Below are 25,330 nucleotides of genomic sequence, written 5' to 3'. Positions count from 1 at the left end.
AGATTTTTTTTCCCTATTAGCCATTTGTCGTCAAATTTTAATGGTACAGGCATTTTGGGACGCAGTGATGCCTATGATGTTTATTTTTTATTGTTTATTTTTATTTGGGGGGAAAGGAGATGCTTTAAATTTGTATATTTTTAAAAAAACATTTTTTTTTCTTTTTTTTAAGCCCCACTAGGGGAGATGATCTTGCTATAATCATGCACACGACCGTGCTGTTTTTTGCGGTCCGCAAACCGCGGATCCGCAATAAACGGAAGCCGCTCGTGTGCCTTCCGCAATTTGCGGAACGGAACGGGCGGCCCATTGTAGAAATGCCTATTCTTGTCCACAAAACGGACAAGAATAGGATATGTTCTATTTTTTTTGCGGGGCCACGGAACGGAGCAACGGATGCGTACAGCACACGGAGTGCTGTCCGCATCTTTTGCGGCCCCATTGAAGTGAATGGGTCCGCATCCGAGCTGCCAAAATGGCGGCTCGGATGCCGACCCAAACAGCGGCCGTGTGCATGAGGCCTTAGGCCTCATGCACACAGCCGTTGTGAGGCCGTTCCGTGCATTGGGGACCGCAATTGCGGTCTCCAATGCACGTGCAACATCCATGCAGCGGGCCGGACCCATTCAACTTGAATGGGTCCGTGGTATGTCCGCACCGCAAAAAAATATGACATGTCATTTTTTTTGCGGTGCGGAACCACGGAAAGAAACACCACAGAAGCACTACGTAGTGCTTCCGGTGTTCCGTTCCGTGACTCCATTCCGCATGTCCGGAGTTGTGGACCCATTCAAGTGAATTGGTCCGCATCCGTGATGCGGGGTGCACACGGCTGGCGGCCGTGGATTGCCGACTCACCGTTTGCGGGCCGCAATACGGCCACAGCCGCCCAACTGCCGTGTGCGCCCTGTGGCCGTGCTGCGGCCCGCAAAATGCAGGCCTCAATGCACGAACACCATCCGTGGGGCAGCCGCAGCGGATCGCGGACCCATTCACTTTAATGGGTCCGCGATCCGGCCGTTCCGTAAAAAGATAGGACGAAACCCCACGGAAGCAGTGCTCCGTAGTGCTTCCGTAGGGTTCCGTTCCGCATAATTCCGCATCTTCAGATTTGCGGACCCATTGAAGTGAATGTGTCCGCATCCGTGATGCGGAATGCGCACGGAACGGTGCCCGTGTATTGCGGATCCACAATACGGCAACGGGAAGCACATGTTCATGTGCAGGAGGCCATATGTTATTTAATACATTAATGAATGTAGTGGTTCCACCTGTAGACATGCATTGGAATATACCTGTAATAGGCCAAGTAGCCCTGTAGAGACTCAGGCCTATTACTACTAAGAAACACCTTCAGTATGGCTAAGGTGTTCCGGTCCCAGGAGTGCAGTGCTCCCAGGTTTTTTACCTCTCAGATGCCATTGTCATCTGACCATGGCCTCTGAGGGGTTAAATGTCTGCAATCAGCATTATCACCGATCACAGACTTTAGCCCTGGATGTCTGATGTCTGAAACAACAGCATTCAGCATGTTTAAATCAAGCTGGGTGTGCCCACGGGGTGTGAACTGAGACCACATTAGATAAAAGTCAACTGAAGTCACCAATTAACATCATTAAAGAGACAAAGTCCGCTGTACATGTATGGTGCCTGGTGTCAAAGGTATTAACACTTTGCTGAGGCTAGAATGACAACAGGCTCAGAATTCTAGGTGTCATAGCCAGGGTTCAATTGGAGCTGAGCCGCAGTATCCTGGCATGGCCACCACACTGTCAATGGAGTTGGGCTGGGTTCACAGTGCTAATTCCAGCACTGGAGGCAGTAGGGAACAGCTGATCGTAGGGGTGTCGGGTCAGGCCACCAATGATCTAAGGCTCCATTCACACATCCGCAATTCCATTCCGCATTTTGCGGAACGGAATTGCGGACCCATTCATTTCTATGGGGCCGCACGACGTGCGTCCCCGATCCGGAATTGCGGACCCGCATTTCCGGGTCCGCAATTCCGATCCTAAAAAAAATAAGAACATGTCCTATTCTTGTCCGCAATACCGGACAAGAATAGGCATATTCTATTAGTGCTGGCAATGTGTGGTCCGCAAAATGTGGAATGCACATCGCCGCTGTCTGTGTTTTGCGGATCCGCAAAACACACACGGATGTGTGAATGGACCCTAATATTAATTACCTAGCATGAGGATAAGTTATTAATATCACAGCGCAACAATGATTTTGCTACTGAGAAAAAAACATGTCATTTATACTAAAATGAGCGCGCTGATTCCAAATATGAACTCGGAATTTGCCCGACACGTCTAGATTTTAACCCCTAAAGGACCCTGGGATTTTCCATTTTTACGTTTTCGATTTTTCACTCCCCGCCTTTCCATAGTCCTAACTTTTTTATTTTACTATTCACATTTTTTGCGGGACAAGTTGTACTTTCTAATGGCACCATTTACAGTTGCATACCATGTAGTAGGAAGCCTGAAAAAAATTCCAAATCGGGTAGAATTGGGAAAAAAACGCAATTCTGCTAAAGGTTTTTTTACACTGTACACTATGCAGTAAAAGTGACCTGTTATCTTCATTTGTATAATTTTTCTTGCGTTTTAATACTGAAAAAAATGTAAATCTTTGAGGGAATATTTTTTTTTTTATAACCATATTCTGACCCCTATAAAACTTTTTTGTAGTTATGTGTATGGGGCTGTGTGAGGGATCATTGTTTGCAGGACGATCTGTTCTTTTCAGTGATAACAATTTGAAGTGTGTGCGACTTTTTAAACACTTTCCCCCAAAAAATTATTGGGTAGTTGAAGTGACAAAAAAAGACAAATTGGCTATTTTAATTTTTTTTCCCGTTACGCCATTTTCCGTATGCCATTAATATTGTTATATTTTAATAGTATGGGCATTTTCACACGCGGCGATGCCCATGATGTTTATTTTTTTATTGTTTAAGTATTTTTATTTTAAGGCAAGGGGGGTGATTTGAACTTTTACTTTTGTTTTATTTTTTTTATATTTGCAAAAACTTTTTTTTCTCCATTTTTTTAAACTTTTTTTAAGTCACCTTGGGTGACAATAACTGGCATTTATTAGATTGCCTATTGTGTTCATTGATGTCTATATAGACACCATTGAACACTTCATTTGCACTATACCAATGCAATGCTGCCATCTAGTGGCCTGTATTGGTATAGTAATCTAATAGGCACAGAAGCCTGCTTGAGGCTTCAGCCTATTAGATCAATGTAACAGGTTCCCTGATCTCAGCCAGGCAACGCTGTTACCGGAGCAGAAGTGCTCGACTTCCGCTTCCGGACTGCCCAGATGCTGTGGTCACATTTGACCACGGCATCTGAAAGGGAAAATGTATGGCTGATCGCATACATGTGCCGCTGGTCTCTGCTATTTAAAATAGCGGAAACCCTGCAGCTATGGCGCCCGCTGCACGTGCCAGCGGGCGCCATGTTTGGGGACTGGACTTCCATCGTACATATACGGTGGATGTCCTTAACCACCTCAGCCCCCAGTGCTTAAACACCCTGAAAGACCAGGCCACTTTTTACACTTCTGACCTACACTACTTTCACCGTTTATTGCTCGGTCATGCAACTTACCACCCAAATGAATTTTACCTCCTTTTCTTCTCACTAATAGAGCTTTCATTTGGTGGTATTTCATTGCTGCTGACATTTTTACTTTTTTTGTTATTAATCGAAATTTAACGATTTTTTTGCAAAAAAATGACATTTTTCACTTTCATATAAGGGGTTGAGTCAGCACAACCTGCCTGCAGGTGCACATCACTATGGCGAACTACATACACAAACGGAAAATGCAAATGTGATCGCACACTGCATCCAGCACTCTGCCCTCCATGCTGGATGAGACATTGGTTTATATTTTGGCCAAAGCATAGTAAGCCACTCACCGCGTCAAGGTCGTCTCAATTGAGTGGTCCCTAACTCTTGTTCCTACCTGTTCATGGGCCATGACAGCCACATAAAATCCAGGGAATGCGGGTCAGCATGCAAGCCAAGTACACTTTGCTTGTAACCCCGTCCAGTGCCATTACAGCTTTCATCGGATCCAGGGATGCAAGTACCAACATGCATGCTGAACCCACCATATACTTCTCCTGGAGCCAGATGGCTAATGGTAGGTTCTATATAAGCAGACTCAGTTTTATACTGACTTTAAAACCAGCCTCCAGGACTGGTGGATGCAGTGTGCGATCACATTTGCATTTTCCGTTTGTGTATGTAGTTCGCCATAGTGATGTGCACCTGCAGGCAGGTTGTGCTGACTCAACCCCTTATATTTTTTTTCTTTGTAGCATATATTGGAGGCGTGGCGATCTCCTTTGAGTCAAGCACACCTGACCAGTTAATCTGTCCTGGAGGCTGGTTTTAAAGTCAGTATAAAACTGAGTCTGCTTATATAGAACCTACCATTAGCCATCTGGCTCCAGGAGAAGTATATGGTGGGTTCAGCATGCATGTTGGTACTTGCATCCCTGGATCCGATGAAAGCTGTAATGGCACCGGACGGGGTTACAAGCAAAGTGTACTTGGCTTGCATGCTGACCCGCATTCCCTGGATTTTATGTGGCTGTCATGGCCCATGAACAGGTAGGAACAAGAGTTAGGGACCACTCAATTGAGACGACCTTGACGCGGTGAGTGGCTTACTATGCTTTGGCCAAAATATAAACCAATGTCTCATCCAGCATGGAGGGCAGAGTGCTGGATGCAGTGTGCGATCACATTTGCATTTTTCACTTTCAGTTGTAAAATTTTGCAAAAAAAACGAGATCCATATATAAATTTTGCTCTAAATTTATTGTTCTACATGTCTTTGATAAAAAAAAAATGTTTGGGTAAAAAAAAAATGGTTTGGGTAAAAGTTATAGCGTTTACAAACTATGGTACAAAATAGTGAATTTCCGCTTTTTGAAGCAGCTCTGACTTTCTGAGCACCTGTCATGTTTCCTGAGGTTCTACAATGCCCAGACAGTACAAACACCCCACAAATGACCCCATTTCGGAAAGTACACACCCTAAGGTATTCGCTGATGGGCATAGTGAGTTCATAGAACTTTTTATTTTTTGTCACAAGTTAGCGGAAAATGATGATTTTTTTATTTTATTTTTTCTTACAAAGTCTCATATTCCACTAACTTGTGACAAAAAATAAAAACTTCTATGAACTCACTATGCCAATCACGAAATACCTTGGGGTCTCTTCTTTCCAAAATGGGGTCACTTGTGGGGTGGTTATACTGCCCTGGCATTCTAGGGGCCCAAATGTGTGGTAAGGAGTTTGAAATCAAATTCTGTAAAAAATGACCTGTGAAATCCAAAAGGTGCTCTTTGGAATATGGGCCCCTTTGCCCACCTAGGCTGCAAAAAAGTGTCACACATCTGGTATCTCCGTACTCAGGAGAAGGTGGGGAATGTGTTTTGGGGTGTCATTTTATATATACCCATGCTGGGTGAGAGAAATATCTTGGTCAAATGCCAACTTTGTATAAAAAAATGGGAAAAGTTGTCTTTTGCCAAGATATTTCTCTCACCCAGCATGGGTATATGTAAAATGACACCCCAAAACACATTCCCCAACTTCTCCTGAGTACGGAGATACCAGATGTGTGACACTTTTTTGCAGCCTAGGTGGGCAAAGGGGCCCATATTCCAAAGAGCACCTTTCGGATTTCACAGGTCATTTTTTTACAGAATTTGATTTCAAACTCCTTACCACACATTTGGGCCCCTAGAATGCCAGGGCAGTATAACTACCCCACAAGTGACCCCATTTTGGAAAGAAGAGACCCCAAGGTATTCGCTGATGGGCATAGTGAGTTCATGGAAGTTTTTATTTTTTGTCACAAGTTAGTGGAATATGAGACTTTGTATGAAAAAAAAAAAAAAAAAAATCAGCATTTTCCACTAACTTGTGACAAAAAATAAAAATTCTAGGAACTCGCCATGCCCCTCACGGAATACCTTGGGGTGTCTTCTTTCCAAAATGGGGTCACTTGTGGGGTAGTTATACTGCCCTGGCATTTTCCAGGGGCCCTAATGTGTGGTAAGTAGGTAAATGACCTGTGAAATCCTAAAGGTGCTCTTTGGAATATGGGCCCCTTTGCCCACCTAGGCTGCAAAAAAGTGTCACACATGTGGTATCGCCGTATTCAGGAGAAGTTGGGGAATGTGTTTTCGGGTGTCATTTTACATATACCCTTGCTGGGTGAGAGAAATATCTTGACAAAAGACAACTTTTCCCATTTTTTTATACAAAGTTGGCATTTGACCAAGATATTTCTCTCACCCAGCATGGGTATATGTAAAATGACACCCCAAAACACATTACCCAACTTCTCCTGAGTACGGTGATACCAGATGTGTGACACTTTTTTGCAGCCTAGATGCGCAAAGGTGCCCAAATTCCTTTTAGGAGGGCATTTTTAGACATTTGGATACCAGACTTCTTCTCACGCTTTGGGGCCCCTAGAATGCCAGGGCAGTATAAATACCCCACATGTGACCCCATTTTGGAAAGAAGACACCCCAAGGTATTCAATGAGGGGCATGGCGAGTTCATAGAATTTTTTTTTTTTTGGCACAAGTTAGCGGAAATTGATATTTTTATTTTTTTTCTCACAAAGTCTCCCGTTCCGCTAACTTGGGACAAAAATTTCAATCTTTCATGGACTCAATATGCCCCTCACGGAATACCTGGGGGTGTCTTCTTTCCGAAATGGGGTCACATGTGGGGTATTTATACTGCCCTGGCATTCTAGGGGCCCTAAAGCGTGAGAAGAAGTCTGGAATATAAATGTCTAAAAAATTTTACGCATTTGGATTCCGTGAGGGGTATGGGGAGTTCATGTGAGATTTTATTTTTTGACACAAGTTAGTGGAATATGAGACTTTGTAAGAAAAAAAATAAAATAATTCCGCTAACTTGGGCCAAAAAAATGTCTGAATGGAGCCTTACAGAGGGGTGATCAATGACAGGGGGGTGATCAATGACAGGGGTGTGATCAATGACAGGGGGGTGATCAATGACAGGGGGGTGATCAGGGAGTCTATATGGGGTGATCACCACAGTCATTGATCATGCCCCTGTAAGGCTTCATTCAGACGTCCGGATGCGTTTTGCGAATCCGATCCATCTATCAGTGCATCCGTAAAAATCATGCAGACATCTGAATGGAGCTTTACAGGGGGGTGATCAATGACAGGGGTGTAATCAATGACAGGGGGGTGATCAGGGAGTCTATATGGGGTGATCACCACAGTCATTGATCATGCCCCTGTAAGGCTTCATTCAGACGTCCGGATGCGTTTTGCGGATCCGATCCATCTATCAGTGGATCCGTAAAAATCATGCGGACGTCTGAACGGAGCTTTACAGGGGGGTGATCAATGACAGGGGGGTGATCAATGACAGGGGGGAAATCAATGACAGGGGGGTGATCAGGGAGTCTATATGGGGTGATCAGGGGTGATCAGGGGCTAATAAGGGGTTAATAAGTGACGGGGGGGGGGGGTGTAGTGTAGTGTAGTGGTGCTTGGTGCTACTTTACTGAGCTACCTGTGTCCTCTGGTGGTCGATCCAAACAAAGGGGACCACCAGAGGACCAGGTAGCAGGTATATTAGACGCTGTTATCAAAACGGCGTCTAATATACCTGTTAGGGGTTAAAAAAAACACATCTCCAGCCTGCCAGCGAACGATCGCCGCTGGCAGGCTGGAGATCAACTCTCTTACCTTCCGTTCCTGTGAGCGAGCGCGCCTGTGTGCGCGCGTTCACAGGAAATCTCGCGTCTCGCGAGATGACGCGTATATGCGTCCAGGCGGAATGAATCAACCACCTCCAGGACGCGTCTGTGCATACAGCGGTCCGGAGGTGGTTAAAGGGTTAAGTACATGCAAAGCCTATTCAGTTATAATATTAATGCATTATATTGGAGATATTCCAATGGACATGTCCAGACCTGTTCGGACGCACTCAGGCTGATGTCAGCAGTAAGTATATAAGGCAAGCTGGACAGATTTTGATAAAGTGATCTGTTATAGTGCTATCAGTTTTGAAACTTAAGATGGATAAATGCAAATGTGTTAATGATCCAGACAATTTCTTCTACATATGTGGCAAATACACTACCTATGATCAGCGCAAGAATCTGACATAGCGAGTGCGTCTTGCAGCTTGGGATGCATTTGTGCTAGTAGTGCAGAACTTCCTTGGGAACAGACGAGCTGCAAACTATGCGGAAATATTAGACAACATGCTTACAGCATATGAACAACTTGGCTGCCGAATGTCATTGAAAGTACATTTCTTACATTCCCATCTTGACTTTTTCCCAACCAATTTGGGACACGTAAATGACAACACGGAGAGCGGTTCCATAAAGATATTTCTACAATGGAGAACAGGTATCAAGGCCGCTGGAATCCCAACATAATGGGGGACTACTGGTGGTTTTTGCAACGGGAACATATGACCATTCACAAACGCAAAAGCAGATGCCTGAAGCACTTTTAACAGTACTGGGCCTTGCTCAAGTGAGACTTTTAAACTGAAAAAACTTTTGTTATTCCATTAAATTTTCATACACTGTTTACTACACAAACTTTGATGTAGATCAGGTAATTGTTGGAGTAAAATTTGTTCTGTTCAAAATTATTCAATGCTTTCCAAGTACTTAATTCATTTAGGCATACTTATGCATAGTAAAATTTTGTGACCTGTTACAACAATTCTGACTTCGGCTTTGTAATCCGCACACTCGATCTAGTATAGGACAAATGGTTTTTGCCCAGTAGCAGCCGAAAAGTTTTTTTTTTGTTGCGTGGTGTATGTGGAGCCTAGGAAACTCCTTTACGGTTTATGCTATATTAAATTTGTGAAGATATTAGCATGTAGGCATAACTGCCATGTATAAACTGCGCACACTTTGGACCATTTTTATGCCCTTATGCAAAATTTCATAAAGGCACCCATCGGTATAAAGTGCTGGCTGAGGTTTTTACAATGTGTAAAGTGAATACTTTCAAAACATATAATTCCGTTTTTATTTAACTATAGCAAATTTGTGAAAATGTTTGCAGCATGAAAGGGTTAAACATGAGAAATGTGCCACGATAGCCATGACACTATACGGCCCAGTCACCCAGAAGATATATTCATTCATACTCCACTATGAAGGAGGGAAATTAGCCACTGCTAGACACCCGTGGCGGTGGCTTATCTCTGGAACAAAGGATCGCCATGTTGAAATGAACATGCCTTAACCTCCTTTTACCCAGCGTCTGCTGCCAGGGGAGATTCGGGAGAACCCTATACACATTGGATAGTTTACTGATCCTGCAGAAGTTGGTAAGTTCAGATGACTTTTATCTAATGTGGCCACAGTTCATACCCCGTGGGTACACCCAGCTTGGTTTAAACATGCTGAATGCTGAATTCACTAATACTTATCTTTATAATACTTAACAAAGTGGATTTTTCATTTTTGCAGGTTATCAGAGTCTACTCTTATTGCATGCAGCAAAGAGTAGCTGCTGAAACCAAGAATGGGAAACTTTTCTCATTGCCGACTAAAATGGCCAGGCTGAAATTCCTTGTGGCACAAGACAGTGGTCCTGTGAAAGGTAAGTTACAATATTTCCTTCTAACGGTAAATAATGGAGGGTGCATTTCTGCAACAAATGGATTGTTATGGTACGGCCACGTGTGGCTGCCATGATATAGTGGAGACGTGACCATTGTGCAGCCAAGAATCACAACACTGGTACCTTTCAGCGCTGGGGTCCTGGATTCAAATCCGACCAAGGACATCATCATGGAGTTTGTATGTTCTCCCTGTGTTTGCGTGGGTTTCCTCGGGGTTCTCCGGTTTCCTTCCACACGCCAAAGACATACTGATAGGGAACTTAGACTGTGAGTCCCCCTGGGGACAGCGTGCTGCTAATGTCTGTAAAGCGCTGCAGAATATAGTAGTGCTATATAAGTGCATAAAATAAATAAATATCACAGATCAAAAATAAATATGCAGTGTAGTCACAAAACGCAAATGAGGCTGTGCTATACAGGAAATTTTTTTGCAAAAGTCCACGATACCCAGTACTACACTTAGAGATGAGTGAAGTACCGATGTAGTAGAGTTAACACTCATGCTTTCTGAGATTTCTGAGATGTGTTATCTAAACTAAGCAAACACCTTCAATTGCTTTTCAATGGCTTTTGTTTCAAGATAACACGATGATTTAAGAAATTTGAGTTAAGAGTTTGAGTAGTAACCCTGCTACATCTGTAACTGTGTAGTGCACCAAGAGTCAAGTAGTTGCCCCATGACAGAGTGGGGAGGGTGGCAGCAGCAGTAAGGCTGTGTTCACATCACTGTTTATTTTTTAGCTCTTCTGATCTGTCAGAAAAACCAAAACCACCCCCACCCCCCAAAAAAAATAAAAATTAAAAATGGATCCTGTATTTTAAGCATCTTTAAGGCCTCTATCACACAGTCAATATTTGATCAGTATTTTGCATCAGTATTTGTAAGCTAAAACCAGGAGTGGGTCCAAAACAGAGATAAAATATAATGGAAATATTTGCATCTCTTCTGTGTTTTGGACCCACTCCAGCTTTTGCCTTACAAGTACAGAACAAATACTGAACGTGTGAAAGAGGTCTTACCGATGCTCAAAATATAGGTTCCTTTTTTTTTTTTCCTGTTCTTCCAATGGATCAGAAGAACGGAAAAATGAATGGTGATTGAGCATGGCCAAACATGGACAATAGTGGACCCCATGACACAGTGGGGAAGGGGGCAGTGGCAGCAACAGTGAGAATAGTGGCCCCATGACACAGTGGGGAGGGGGCAGCAGCAGTGGCATAAAGCACAATATGGTGGCAGATCACAGTAGTAGCCAGTGGTATGCAAATGTAACATGTATATATCAGTAGGCCAAGAAGCCCCTTTGTAGAAATGGCAGTAGAGGCAGCTGGCGGGTTGCAGCATCACAATGGTGGCAGCAGCACGTGGCCAGAAGTAACATCCCATTTTGCACAATATTCCAGTGTGCCAGCACACTACTGTATCATTAGTGGCAGAATGATCAATTCTGTTGCATCGGTGTCCTGGTGGAAATTCTGGTTGATCCAGGCATGATTCATCTTTATGAAGGTTAGTCTCTCAACATTTTGGCAGGAAAGGCGAGTCCTTAGGGGTAACTATGCCCCCAGCCACACTGAACACCTGCTCTGATGCTACACTACTGGCTGGTCAGGAAAGCATGTCCGTGGCAAACTTGGCCAGTTGCAGCCACACTAGAAGTTTGCATGCCCAGTAGTCCAGGAGATCTTGGATCATGGGTGACAGTGTGCAGTCCAAGTATGCCACCACCTGCTGACTAAGGTTCTGCTGCATGTCCAACTGCTGCTGCTGCTTGGTGGTTTCTTAAGAAGGCGGCTGAAGAAAACTACTTATCAGAGACTCCAGACTCCTCAAGTTGTTGCTTATGGAGCTGGTACTGCTACTGCTCAGTCATGGCAGTCGAGCATGAGCACAAAGGGTCTCCACAGTCAGACCTTCCTGAGGATGGATGATGGCACTCGTAGGCAGCAACCAAACAACTCACAGCATGTCTCTATAGTAGTACATTTTTGCATCCCTCTCAGAAGGTCTAAAAATGCACCCATTTTTGACTGGTAGCAAGGTTCTAATAATGTGGATAGCTAGTAATCATCCCTCTGCAGAATCCTAAAAATGCGGCTGTCACTATACAAGCAAGCATGCATCTGGCCATTTGCGCAAGGGACTCAGAGGGCCTTCCTACCTCCATCTCCTCTGCTTACTGCCACGGTCTTTAGGGGTCCTCTTTGCCCCCCTGCTGGCTCATGGGCACGCTTCCACCCTGCTGTACCACGGGCAGGCTGCCATCATCGCCCCTGATGGTGCGATCGGCTACATCATCATCTACAAGTGTTTGGTCGTCACTTGTGTCACCTGTCTCTTTTGCACGTCCCTGACCTCTTGCAACATGTGCTCCCACCCATCATCGGACCTCTCCTCCAAGTCTGGACTGGCCTGTAACTGCTGACTGTCCTCACAAAGCTCATTGTCACTAAAAAGTGTAGCAAAGCCAGAGGCTACCATTACTTGGCTAAAAAAAAGCAGCAAAAGCAAGAGGCAGGTTCAGGACAGGAGAGGGCATAGAGGCAGTTCCTGTGCCATGCCAAATAAGCGTGGTGTCAGAGGAACCCACCAATTCCAGGCTGTATGTATCTGTTGTCACTTGAGATGATGTTGAAGAGAGAGTTAACCATTCCAGTACAGCTGCATTGTTGGTCAAAACATGACCACTGGATGACAGTGGCAGCTCTGGCCTGTTGCTGCGGCTGCTACCAACCCCCTCCTTCTGCTGCTACTTGTGCCAGCTACAGCAAAATTTTTGCCATTGCCCATTCCTTTGGTGGGCCCCGGTAACTCTCTGTTGGCCACAGTGTATAATAACTGTCTCGGTAGCAGAAGGGATTATGCCTGGCTTAAAAACTATGCTAGCAGCCACTGGCTGGCGTCGTTTTTTTGTTAACATTTGCGCTTGTGTCCAGGCATAATTGTTAATAAATTTGCCAGGGCTGCAGTCCTGGCCCCGGCATGGTCCCCGACATGCCCACACTCTGCCTCCGTCCCGCCCAACTGGCGGACATTACATAAAACCGTCTGTGCGACTAAATATTGTCACATGACCAGTTCAAAAGGGAGACTTGTGACTATTTTACACCTAAAATAGTTGCAAGTCCCTTAGTAAATGTGCCCCAGTATGTCTGGTTTGATAGAGTTGATGGTGACAAATGCTCGTTAAGGTCTAGAGCAGTGGGTTTGTGATGTGAAAGCCATGAGGAATCACTCATGACTGTATAGCCTTCATGGCCTATCATAGTACCTCATCATAGTGTTGGCAGATTTGTAGAAAAAGGGACTATAAAAGAAAATATGTCTCGTGATGAGTGAAAATAGACTTATGTTCCTTATTTCAACCACAAATAGAATTCATTTCCAGTGTATCCATTTATTTATTCATGTGCTTTATTTTGCTCTACAGCGTTAAGGTTACCTTTGACTTTGGAATACATACTGTCTAGATACAGCCTCCCCATTACTGTCCGCTCTATTTCTGCTTTATCCTATAAGCAAAAAGGAGATCAGAAGTCACAAGATGAACACTTTAGTGAGCTGACCCTGCTAGACACATATGAGGAAAACTTCGTGGTGGGACATCCCATTGACAATGGTAACTAAAGTCAACAAGTATCATTTAATGGGGCTACAATTAGATATTAGGTAGAATCCATTTATGTGATTTGCATTTGGAGAGCTTTTAAACATGCACTTATTGATGTCAATTTTCATGGAATGAATGTTCAGTGTTGACAAAGTGCATATGTTCATGTATTAAAGGGGTTGTCTGAAAGTTTATTAATGATGACCTATACTCTCAGGATAGATCATCAATAGGGATGAGCGAATCCACTTCGGATGCTTCATCCAAAGTCGATATGCATAAAACTTTGTTTCAATACGGTACAAGCGAGCTCCATACTCTCCGTACAGTATTACAATGTATTGGCTCCGATGAGCCGAAGTTATTACTTTGCGAAGTCTCTCGGGACTTAGCGTAATAACTTTATAAATTTATTTGTACTGTAAAAAACCAAGGTACCGAAGTCAACTCGCTCATCCCTAGTCATCAGTATTAAACACTTGGGAAACCACAGTCATGAAAACTGCCACACTTACATAGTCTATATTGTTGGTACCCTTCCGTTAAAGAAAGAAAAACCCACAACGGTCACTGAAATAACTCGAAAATGACAAAATAATTAAAATTTACTGAAAAATCAACTAATGAAAATCAGACATTGCTTTTGAATTCTGGTTCAACAGAATAATTTATACAACAAACCCTTAACTTAATATTTTGTTGCACAGCCTTTTTAGGCAATCACTGCAATCAAGTGATTTCTGTAAGGGCTCATGCACACGACCATATGTATTTTGTGGTCCGCAAAAAACGGATCCGCAAAAAATACGGATGACATCCATGTGCCTTCCGTATTTTGCGGAACGGAACAACTGGCCCCTAATAGAACAGTCCTATTCTTGTTCGTAATGTGGACAATAATAGTTCAATTTTTTTGCGTAACGGAAATACGGACATACGGAAATGGAATGCAGATGGAGAAACTTCAGTTTTTTTTTGCGGACCCATTGAAATTAATGGTTCCGCATACGGTCCGCAAAAAATAACGGAATTGACAAGGAAAGAAAATACGTTTGTGTGCATGAGCCGTAACTCTCACTGAGACTGCTGCACCTGTCCACAGGTATTTTGGCCCACTCCTTGTGAGCAAACAGCTCTAGCTGTCTCAGGATTGAATGGTACCTTCTCCAGACGGCATGTTTCAGCTCCTTCTACAGATATTCAATAGGATATAGATCAGGGCTAATAGAAGACCACTTCAGAGTAGTCCAATGTTCTTCTCTTAGCCACTCTTGGATGTCTTTAGTGTGTGTTTTGGGTCATTATCCTATTGGAGGATTCATGACCTGCGACTCAGAAAATAGCGCAGGCATCACAAACACAACAAAAAAAACAGGTGAAATTGTGCGGACACAAAAAAAACAAGGGTATCAACGAGAGAATATGACAAAAAAGTGTCACAGACACTTTAGTAAATGTGCCCCAGTGACTTCTTTTCGCCCTTTAAATAGGCAGACTGAAGTTTGAAGACACCAGTGGTGCTAATTACAGGACACACATACAGTTTAACATGTCCCTATGGTGAAATGATTTTTAATCTCTTCTAGGGCCACCATCATTTTTGTCTAGGCCAGTTTCACGAGTTTGTTTTTAAAAAATTTAGTTGAACCACAATTCAAAAGCAATGTCTGATTTCATTAGTTGATTTTCACTATTTTCTTTTTATTACTTTTGTCAGTTTCAAGTTATTTCAGTGACCATTGTGGGTTTTTCTTTCTTTCTTTCTTTCTTTAACAGAAGGGTACCAGCAATTTTTTAAGAAGGGTCCTGTGAGTGCTGCTGCCTTCTCCCTGCCGCATACAGCCGCAGTGCTTGGTGTCGCTGCTCAGCCCCATTCGCTTCTAGCTGAGCCTAGGCCAAGTGAGAGATGAACATGTGTATTTTTCCTAGAGACCAAGAGTAGAGTCGCCTGGCATACAATACTCATTCTCTCTCTCACACGCAAACTATATAAAGATGGATAGCAGGATATCAGTGGTCCAGCCTGCAGTAGTGTGGAGATGAAACTCTTCCTTCCTGATTGGACTACTGCATGTAATGCTTACACTTCACCAGCAGATGGCAGTCAGCATTTCATACAGTCATCTTACAAGTACAAGGGTCAGTGGTAAGACAAAGTGATGAGCTGGGAGGACACAAAAGAGGGCTGTTAACCCATTATTAGGATTCATTCATACAGCCGTATGTTTTTTGCTTACTGCAAAAATTAAAATCCGTTTTTTTGCAGTCAGTTTAGCATGTCTGCAAAAAAATGGATTGCATTCCGCTTTTTTGCGGACCCATAGACTTCAATGGGGCCACGTCCCAATTTTCACTGAGAAGTATAGGACATGTTTTATTTTTTTCACGGTGCAGTAGAATGGAAGAAAAGATGCAGACAGCATACGGAGAGCTGTCCACATCTTTTAGGCCCCATAGAAGTGAATGGATCCGCATCTAATCCGCAAAATTGCGGATCAAATACGTAAAGCAACATACAGCCGTCTGAATGAGCCCTTAGGCCTCTTTCAGACGGGCGTCCCGGATTTCCTCCAGATGCGTCCCGGGTGCATTGCGGGAAACCCGCGCGAGTGCGCACACAATTGCAGTCAGTTTTGACTGCGATTGCGTTGCGTTGTTCAGTTTTTATCGCGCGGGTGCAATGCATTTTGCACGCGCATGATAAAAAACTGAATGTGGTACCCAGACCCGAACCCGGACTTCTTCACTGAAGTTTGGGTTTGGGTTAGGTTTTCTGTATATTTTATTATTTTCCCTTATAACATGGTACAGAATGCTTACTAAAATGTCGATTGAGGGATTAAAAAAAATGAATAATGAACTCACCTTATCCACTTGATCGCGCAGCCGGCATCGTCTTCTTTCTTCTTCTTTCAGGACCTGCAAAAGAACCTTTGATGAAGAGCCTTCTATCTTCATTCAGCAGGACCTGCGCTGACGTCACCACGTGGTGTGCACCATTACATCATCAAAGGTCTTTTGCAGGTCCTGAAAGAAGAAGAAATAAGACGATGCCGGCTGCGCGATCAAGTGGATGAGGCGAGTTAATTTTTTTTCTTTTTTTAACCCCTCAATCGACATTTTAGTAAGCATTCTGTATTAAGAATGCTATTATTTTCCCTTGTAATCATGTTATAAGGGGAAATAATACAGTGAATACACTTTAATGGGGTCCGGGGTTGCTCATCCCTATCATCTCCTAGCAACCATGCGTGAAAATTGCACCGGATGCTTGCGATTTGCGGATGCTTGCGATTTTCCCGCAGCCCCATTAATTTCTATGGGGCCTGTGTTGCGTCAAAAACGCAGAATATAGAGCATGCTGCGATTTTTACACAACGCACAAGTGATGCGTGAAAATCACCGCTCATCTGCACAGCCCCATTGAAGTGAATGGGTCCGGATTCAGTGCAGGTGCAATGCGTTCACCTCACACATTGCACCCGTGCGGAAAACTCGCCCGTGTAAAATTGGCCTTAGTGTGACAGTGACGAACACATTACAGGGATTATGGTGACATCACATGGCCTAGGAAGAGGCCATAGCGCTCACTGAGCACCAGACCTCTTCAAACGGCAACTCAGGTTAAGGTCTTCAATATCAGATTGGCGGGTGACTGACACCCAGGACCCCTGCCGATGTGATATTGAAGACCTATCCTGAGTAGTGTTGAGCGAACTTGTCGTTTCAAGTTCGGCGTACAATGTTCGGGTTATCTAAGAATTCCATAATGGATTCCGTTACCACGGACCATAAGGCACCTTTTACACGGGCGAGTATTCCGCGCGGATGCGATGCGTGAGTTGAATGCATTGCACCCGCACTGAATACCGACCCATTCATTTCTATGGGGCTGTTCAGATGAGCGGTGATTTTCACGCATCACTTATGCGTTGCGTGAAAATCGCAGCATGCTCTATATTCTGCGTTTTTCACGCAACGCAGGCCCCATAGAAATGAATGGGGTTGCGTGAAAATCGCAAGCATCCGCAAGCAAGTGCGGATGCGGTGCGATTTTCACGCACGGTTGCTAGGAGACGATCGGGATGGAGACCCGATCATTATTATTTTCCCTTATAACATGGTTATAAGGGAAAATAATAGCATTCGGAATACAGAATGCAAAATAAAACAGCGCTGGAGGGGTTAAAAAAAATAAAAAAATAATTTAACTCACCTTAGTCCACTTGATCGCGGCCCGGCATCTACTTCTGTCTCCTTTGTTGAATAGGACCTGTGGTGAGCATTAAATACAGTTACAGGACCTTTGATGACGTCACTCCGGTCATCACATGATCCATCACCATGGTAAAAGATCATGTGACGTACCATGTGATGACCGGAGTGACGTCATCAAAGGTCCTGTAACTGTATTTAATGCTCTCCACAGGTCCTATTCAACAAAGGAGACACAAGGAGATGCCGGGCTACGCGATCAAGTGGATTAAGGTGAGTTAAATTTTTTTTAATTTTTTTTTTAACCCCTCCAGCCCTATTTTACTTTGCATTCTGTACTCAGAATGCTATTTTTTTCCCTTATAACCATGTTATAAGGGAAAATAATAATGATCGGGTCTCCATCCCGATCGTCTCCTAGCAACCGTGCGTGAAAATCGCACACCGCATCCGCACTTGCTTGCGGATGCTTGCGATTTTCACGCAACCCCATTCACTTCTATGGGGCCTGCGTTGTGTGAAAAACGCAGAATATAGAGCATGCTGCGATTTTCACGCAACGCACAAGTGATGCATGAAAATCACCGCTCATGTGAACAGCCCCATAGAAATGAATGGGTCGGTATTCAGTGCGGGTGCAATGCGTTCACCTCACGCATCGCATCCGCGCGGAATACTCGCCCGTGTGAAAGGGGCCTTAGGCTGGGTTCACACGGGCATTGCGGGAAAATGTGCGGGTGCATTGGGGCAACACCTGCGATTTTTCCGCGCGAGTGCAAAACATTGTAATGCGTTTTGCACTCGCGTGAGAAAAATCGCGCATGTTTGGTACCCAAAACCGAACTTCTTCATAGAAGTTCGGGCTTGAGATCGGTGTTCTGTAGATTGTATTATTTCCCCTTATAACATAATTATAAGGGAAAATAATAGCATTCTGAATACAGAATGCATAGTAAACTAGCGCTGGAGGGGTTAAAAAATAAATAAAATAAAAATAACTCACCTTAGTCCACTTGATCGCGTAGCCCGGCATATCCTTCTGTCTCCTTTGCTGAACAGGACCTGTGGTGAGCATTAATTACAGGTAAAGGACCTTTGGTGACGTCACTCCGGTCATCACATGATCCATCACCATGGTAAAAGATCATGTGATGGATCATGTGATGACCGGAGTGACGTCACCAAAGGTCCTTTACCTGTAATAAATGCTCACCACAGGTCCTGTTCAGCAAAGGAGACAGAAGGCGATGCCGGGCTACGCGATCAAGTGGATTAAGGTGAGTTAATTTTTTTTTTATTTTTTTTTAACCCCTCCAGCGCTAGTTTACTATGCATTCTGTATTCAGAATGCTATTATTTTCCCTTATAACCATGTTATAAGGGAAAATAATAATGATCGTGTCTCTATCCCGATCGTCTCCTAGCAACCGTGCGTGAAAATCGCACCGCATCCGCACTTGCTTGCGGATGCTTGCGGTTTTCACGCAACCCCATTCACTTCTATGGGGCCTGCGTTGTGTGAAAAACGCAGAATATAGAGCATGCTGCGATTTTCACGCAACGCACAAGTGATGCATGAAAATCACCGCTCATGTGAACAGCCCCATAGAAATGAATGGGTCGGTATTCAGTGCGGGTGCAATGCGTTCACCTCACGCATCGCATCCGCGCGGAATACTCGCCCGTGTGAAAGGGGCCTTAGGCTGGGTTCACACGGGCATTGCGGGAAAATGTGCGGGTGCATTGCGGCAACACCCGCGATTTTTCCGCGCGAGTGCAAAACATTGTAATGCGTTTTGCACTCGCGTGAGAAAAATCGCGCATGTTTGGTACCCAAAACCGAACTTCTTCATAGAAGTTCGGGCTTGAGATCGGTGTTCTGTAGATTGTATTATTTCCCCTTATAACATAATTATAAGGGAAAATAATAGCATTCTGAATACAGAATGCATAGTAAACTAGCGCTGGAGGGGTTAAAAAATAAATAAAATAAAAATAACTCACCTTAGTCCACTTGATCGCATAGCCCGGCATATCCTTCTGTCTCCTTTGCTGAACAGGACCTGTGGTGAGCATTAATTACAGGTAAAGGACCTTTGGTGACGTCACTCCGGTCATCACATGATCCATCACCATGGTAAAAGATCATGTGATGGATCATGTGATGACCGGAGTGACGTCACCAAAGGTCCTTTACCTGTAATAAATGCTCACCACAGGTGCTGTTCAGCAAAGGAGACAGAAGGCGATGCCGGGCTACGCGATCAAGTGGATTAAGGTGAGTTAAATTTTTTTTTATCCCCTCCAGCGCTAGTTTACTATGCATTCTGTATTCAGAATGCTATTATTTTCCCTTATAACCATGTTATAAGGGAAAATAATAATGATCGTGTCTCTATCCCGATCGTCTCCTAGCAACCGTGCGTGAAAATCGCACCGCATCCGCACTTGCTTGCGGATGCTTGCGGTTTTCACGCAACCCCATTCACTTCTATGGGGCCTGCATTGCGTGAAAAACGCTGAATATAGAGCATGCTGCGATTTTCACGCAACGCACAAGTGATGCGTGAAAATCACCGCTCATCTGAACAGCCCCATAGAAATGAATGGGTCGGGATTCAGTGCGGGTGCAATACGTTCACCTACCGCATTGCACCCGCGCGGAAATCTCGCCCGTGTGAACGCAGCCTTAGATAACCCGAACCTTGTATGCCGAACTTGAAAACAGAAGTTCGCTCAACACTAATCCTGAGGATAGTCCATCAATATACATGTAATTTACCGGATAACCCCTTTAATAAAATTGTAGCCTATTTAGAACATCCTTGGTCCTGTTATCAGAATGTCTACCAACCTTATGGATCTTTGTGTAGATTTTACGAATCCTGGACAAAGTGTTAAAACCTGTTGTAATAACAGTTCTCTTGAAGGCCATACAATAATATATTGTTTCTTTTTATATTTTTAAAGGTAAAATATTTACTAAAGAGCAAATAATGATTCCGATGTACATGACTGAGCTGAAATTGGTGGTGGCTGTGGGATTACGGAATGGAGACGATAAACATTGGAAATATATGTGTGACATGTTCACTAAACAAGTGAAAAGCCAAGCCACTGCAAATGTTACTTTTGAGGGTAGGTGGTATTTGGGGAACTGGGTGAATTTCATTAGGGGGGAGGGGGGGGGCACAGTGCAGCTCCGGAGCCAGCAATGTGTTGTTACTGCTCCAGAATAGGTCACAAATGTTTGTGCAAGCCCTGTTTTGCACCAACATTTATAACTTTAAGCCCTTTTATGCCACGTTTACTGTATGTTAGGATAGGCCATCAATATTAATATGGCAGGGAGGAAGCCAACTGTTGGCACGGATCCGCAATACACGGGTGCCGTTCAGTGGGCATTCCGCATCACGAATGCGGGCCCATTCACTTCAATGGGTCCGCAAATCCGGAGTTGCGGAATGGTGTGGAACGGAACCCTACGGAAGCACTACGGAGTGCTTCCGTGGGGTTTCGTCCCGTACTTCCGTTCCGCAAAAAGATTGAACATGTCCTATCTTTTTGCGGAACGGCCGGATCGCGGACCCATTTAAGTGAATGGGTCCGTGATCCGCTGCGGCTGCCCCTCGGACTGTGCTCATGTATTGTGGCGGGCATTTTGCATGCCGCAGCATGACCACGGGGCGCACACGCCTGTGCGAAAGAGGCCTTAGAATCACAATAGTGAAAGGCAGTCAAATTTTAATGGCATCAGATCTGTTTTCTAGCAGAAGAGACACATTTCACTGTGACCAATTGTTCATTTACACACAGCAATTTATATTGAACAATAAATTGATTCAATTATATAGAGATTTCACAGTTCGACCTCATGCACACTACCGTGTACGTTCGGTCTGCAAATTGTATTATTCTGGAATGTATTGGATAACACTGACAGCATTATGTCAGTGTTATCCAGTACATTCCAGAACTGTAAGGCCCCTTTCACACGGGCGAGTTTTCCGATCGGGTGCAATGCGTGAGGTTAACGCATTGCACCCGCACTGAATACCGACCCATTCATTTCTATGGGGCTGTGCACATGAGCGGTGATTTTCACGCATCACTTGTGCATTGCGTGAAAATCGCAGCATGCTCTATATTGTGTGCTTTTCACGCAACGCAGGCCCCATAGAAGTGAATGGGGCTGCGATAAAATGCGGTGCAATTTTCACGCATGGTTGCTAGGTGACGATCGGGATGGGGACCCGATCATTATTATTTTCCCTTATAACATTAAAACGCTTTGCACTCACGCGGAAAAATCGCGCATTTTCCCACGACACACCCGCATCCTACCCGGCCCTCACACGCGACGCCCGTGTGAAAGAGGCCTAAGGGTTACATAGCATCATAAATCAATATAATGCTATGGGACCCCGGCAGTGCTGGGAGGTCAGGACAGGAGCTGCTGCATACTCACACTGCGAGTCCGGAGCGTGACACTCGCTCATCCGAAAGGGGCCTTACATGGCTTGATGTTTAAAAATAATTGTTGTTTTTCAACCTCTGTAACTATGTCATTGGTAAATGCATTTTTGAAGCTGATTTCACAATGGGGCACATTTACTAAAGTGTTTGCACCACTTTTTAGTCGTATTCTCTTCTTGATACTCTTTTTTTTGTGTCTGCACAATTTATTAACATTGTTACACCTGTTTTGTTGCGCCATTTTCTTGAGGACACATTTAACATGTGCGCCTATTTGTCCGTCCTTTTTTGGCGTACAAAGTGGCTTAAAACTACGACACTCTGGGGGTGGCGTATTTTTTGCCCACATGTGTATGATTTTGTGGCGCAATTGTGATTTTTTGGCATACTGTAGATGTGTTCTACAATGTCATCTTTGACCTTTTCCAAACAGCTTTTTGTCTAAGAAACTTTAGTGGTACGCAATGCACAGGCACCAACCGCATACCCGCCATCTGCGCTCGCAGACCCATTCATTTGAAAGGAGTCCCTGATCCGCACCGCAAAAAACTAGTGCATGCACTAGTTTTTGTGGGGCGGAGGCACGGACAGAAAACCCATGGAAGCACTCCGTAGTGCTTCCGTGGGCTTTCGATCTGTGCCTTCGTTCCGCACCATATCTCCCGGAATGCGGACCCATTTAAGTGAATGGGTCTGCATCCCTAAAACAGTGCGCACACGGCCGGGGTCCATATATTGCGGACCCGCTGTTTGCGGGCCACAATACGGGCACGGGCCTCCTATGGTCCCTGCAGGAAAGAAGGGAAAAAATATTTGTCCCACACAGAGGCTGCCTTTATATGGGTAATGCATGTGCCAAAAACACATCCGCCACAATAATAAATTTAGGTACAATGGTCTTGCACCACAATTGCTAAGTACTATCAGGCTTAAAACACCTGCACTGCAGACAAAATACGGCTGATTTAAGAACAGCTATGCGCCAAATAATAAATAAAACCCTAAGGCCCCTTTCACACGGGCGAGTATTCCGCGTGGATGCGATGCGTGAGTTGAACGCATTGCACCCGCACTGAATCCCGACCCATTCATTTCTATGGGTCTGTTTACATGAGCGCTGATTTTCACGCATCACTTGTGCGTTACGTGAAAATCGCAGCATGCTCTATATTCTGCGTTTTTCACGCAACACAGGCCCCATAGAAGTGAATGGGGTTGCGTGAAAATCACAAGCATCCGCAAGCAATTGCGGATGCGGTGCGATTTTCACACACGGTTGCTAGGAGACGATCGGGATGGAGACCCGATCATTATTATTTTCCCTTATAACATGGTTATAAGGGAAAATAATAGCATTCTGAATACAGAATGCATAGTAAACTAGCGCTGGAGGGGTTAAAATTATTATTTATTTTTTTAACCCCTCCAGCGCTATTGTACTATGCATTCTGTATTCAGAATGTTATTATTTTCCCTTATAACCATGTTATAAGGGAAAATAATACAATCTACACAACACCGATCCCAAGTTCGAACTTCTGTGAAGAAGTTCGGGTTTGGGTACCAAACATGCAAGATTTTTCTCACGCGAGTGCAAAACGCATTACAATGGAAAATTGCGCGCGTTCCCGCAACGCACCCGCACCTTTTCCCGCAACGCCCGTCTGAAAGAGGCCTAAATGCGTGCATATGATGGGAAAAAAAAGGGCAGAAAATGACGGAGAAGAAAGCGAGCTTAGTAAATGTGCCCCAATATGTATAATGTATGTGCATTTTACATTGTCATCTCCTTTCCTCATGCACAGAAATATATATGCTAGATAAGAAAGATATTTCTCCACAAAAGCCCAGCTACAGCACCATAGAACCGATATACATTGACATCAGTGAAGTGAACAACAACAGCAAAACACCTCTGGAGAACACAGGAAAATATGTGGTTTCCCAAATGCAGTCAAAGCCGGTAGTTGGGAATCCGTCTCAAGATGCCGCAAAAACGGAAATTTCTTCTGCAAGCGAATTCTCATCCGTCAACGAAATCCCAAAGGATCTCCATAATCTGAATGTCAGCCAGGTTTGTCAATGCCTGAAATTACTGAACATGAATCAGTATTTGGAAGCCTTTGAAACAGCGCAGGTGGATGGCCAGCTGGTGTACGACCTTAAGCCAGACATGATGAAGAGCTGCTTGGGCATGAATGAATTCAATATTGTAAAGTTGTTAAAGTTTCGGGATGGATGGAGACCTAATATTCTAAAATAGTCATCCAATATCCATGGCAAACAACCAAAGTATCGTGGAAGATACTGGTTTTAAGTATATAATAATGTGGAAAGACCAAATTGCTTACAAATAAACCTAAGACTAAGGGTCCATTCAGACGAATGTAAGTGCTCTGTTCCCTGTGCTGCGGACCACAATGCACGGGCAACAGCTGTATGTACTCTGTTTGCGGGTGCAGACCCATTGACTTGAATGGGTCCACAATCCGCAAGATACCACAAAAGATAGGACATGTCCTGACTTTTGCAGTTCTGAGGCATGGGCCTTAATACCTTCAGAAGCGCTTCTGATCTGTGCCTTCGTTCCAAGCCACAGTGTGCACACGGTGCCCATTTATTGTGGATCTTCTGTTTGCGGACCACACTATGGGCATGGGATGGAGCCCTTATGGTTGTCTGAATGGACCCTAAGGTGAAGATCTTTAAAACAGTGGGGTAGACTTACTAAAACTGGTGTAAATGAAAACTGGCTTAGTTGCCCATAGAAACCAATGAGATTCCACCTTTCATTTTTCAGAGCTCCTCTGGAAAATGAAAGGTGAAATATGATTGGTTGCTATGGACAACTAAGGCCGAGCTCACACTTCAGTTATTTGGTCAGTGATTTCCATCAGTGATTGTGAGCCAAAACCAGGTGCAGCTCTAAACAGAACAGGTGCAGATCTTTTTCGTATACCTTATCTCTGTGTAGGCTTCGCTACTGGTTTTAGATCACAATAACCAATAGAAATAACTGACCGAATAACTGAAGTGTGAACTCAGCCTAAGGGCTCATGCACATGACTGTATGTATTTTGCGGTCCGCAAAAAATATGGATGACGTCCGTGTGCATTCCGTATTTTGCAGAACGGAACAGCTGGTCCCTAATAGAACAGTACTATCCTTGTCCGTAATGTGGACAATAATAGGATATGTTCTATTCTTTTGCAGAACGGAAATACGGAAACAGAATGCACACGGAGTATCTTCCGTTTTTGTTTGCTGACCCATTAAAATGAATGGTTCCGCATACGGTCTGCAAAAAAAAATGGAACGGACATGGAAAGAA

At 44.2% G+C, this 25,330-nt stretch overlaps 1 protein-coding gene across 1 annotated transcript in view; it reads left to right on the top strand.

The window, feature by feature from the left end:
* The window catches only part of LOC120985605, a 47,467-nt gene extending 22,765 nt beyond the window's left edge, over positions 1 to 24,702 (top strand). Inside the window, exons 2-5 of the mRNA XM_040413633.1 lie at positions 9,542 to 9,674; positions 13,128 to 13,316; positions 20,493 to 20,660; positions 23,804 to 24,702. Of these exons, the coding sequence (XP_040269567.1) occupies positions 9,542 to 9,674; positions 13,128 to 13,316; positions 20,493 to 20,660; positions 23,804 to 24,261 (948 nt within the window). The 3' untranslated portion in view covers positions 24,262 to 24,702. The remainder of the gene's footprint in view (positions 1 to 9,541; positions 9,675 to 13,127; positions 13,317 to 20,492; positions 20,661 to 23,803) is intronic.
* The last annotated feature ends 628 nt before the right edge of the window (positions 24,703 to 25,330 follow it).

This window comes from Bufo bufo, chromosome 1 (genome assembly GCF_905171765.1).
Source record: "Bufo bufo chromosome 1, aBufBuf1.1, whole genome shotgun sequence".
Taxonomy (NCBI): Eukaryota; Metazoa; Chordata; class Amphibia; order Anura; family Bufonidae; genus Bufo; species Bufo bufo.
The sequence above is the reverse complement of the archived record's forward strand: the minus strand, read 5'-3'. Positions and strand labels throughout refer to the sequence as shown.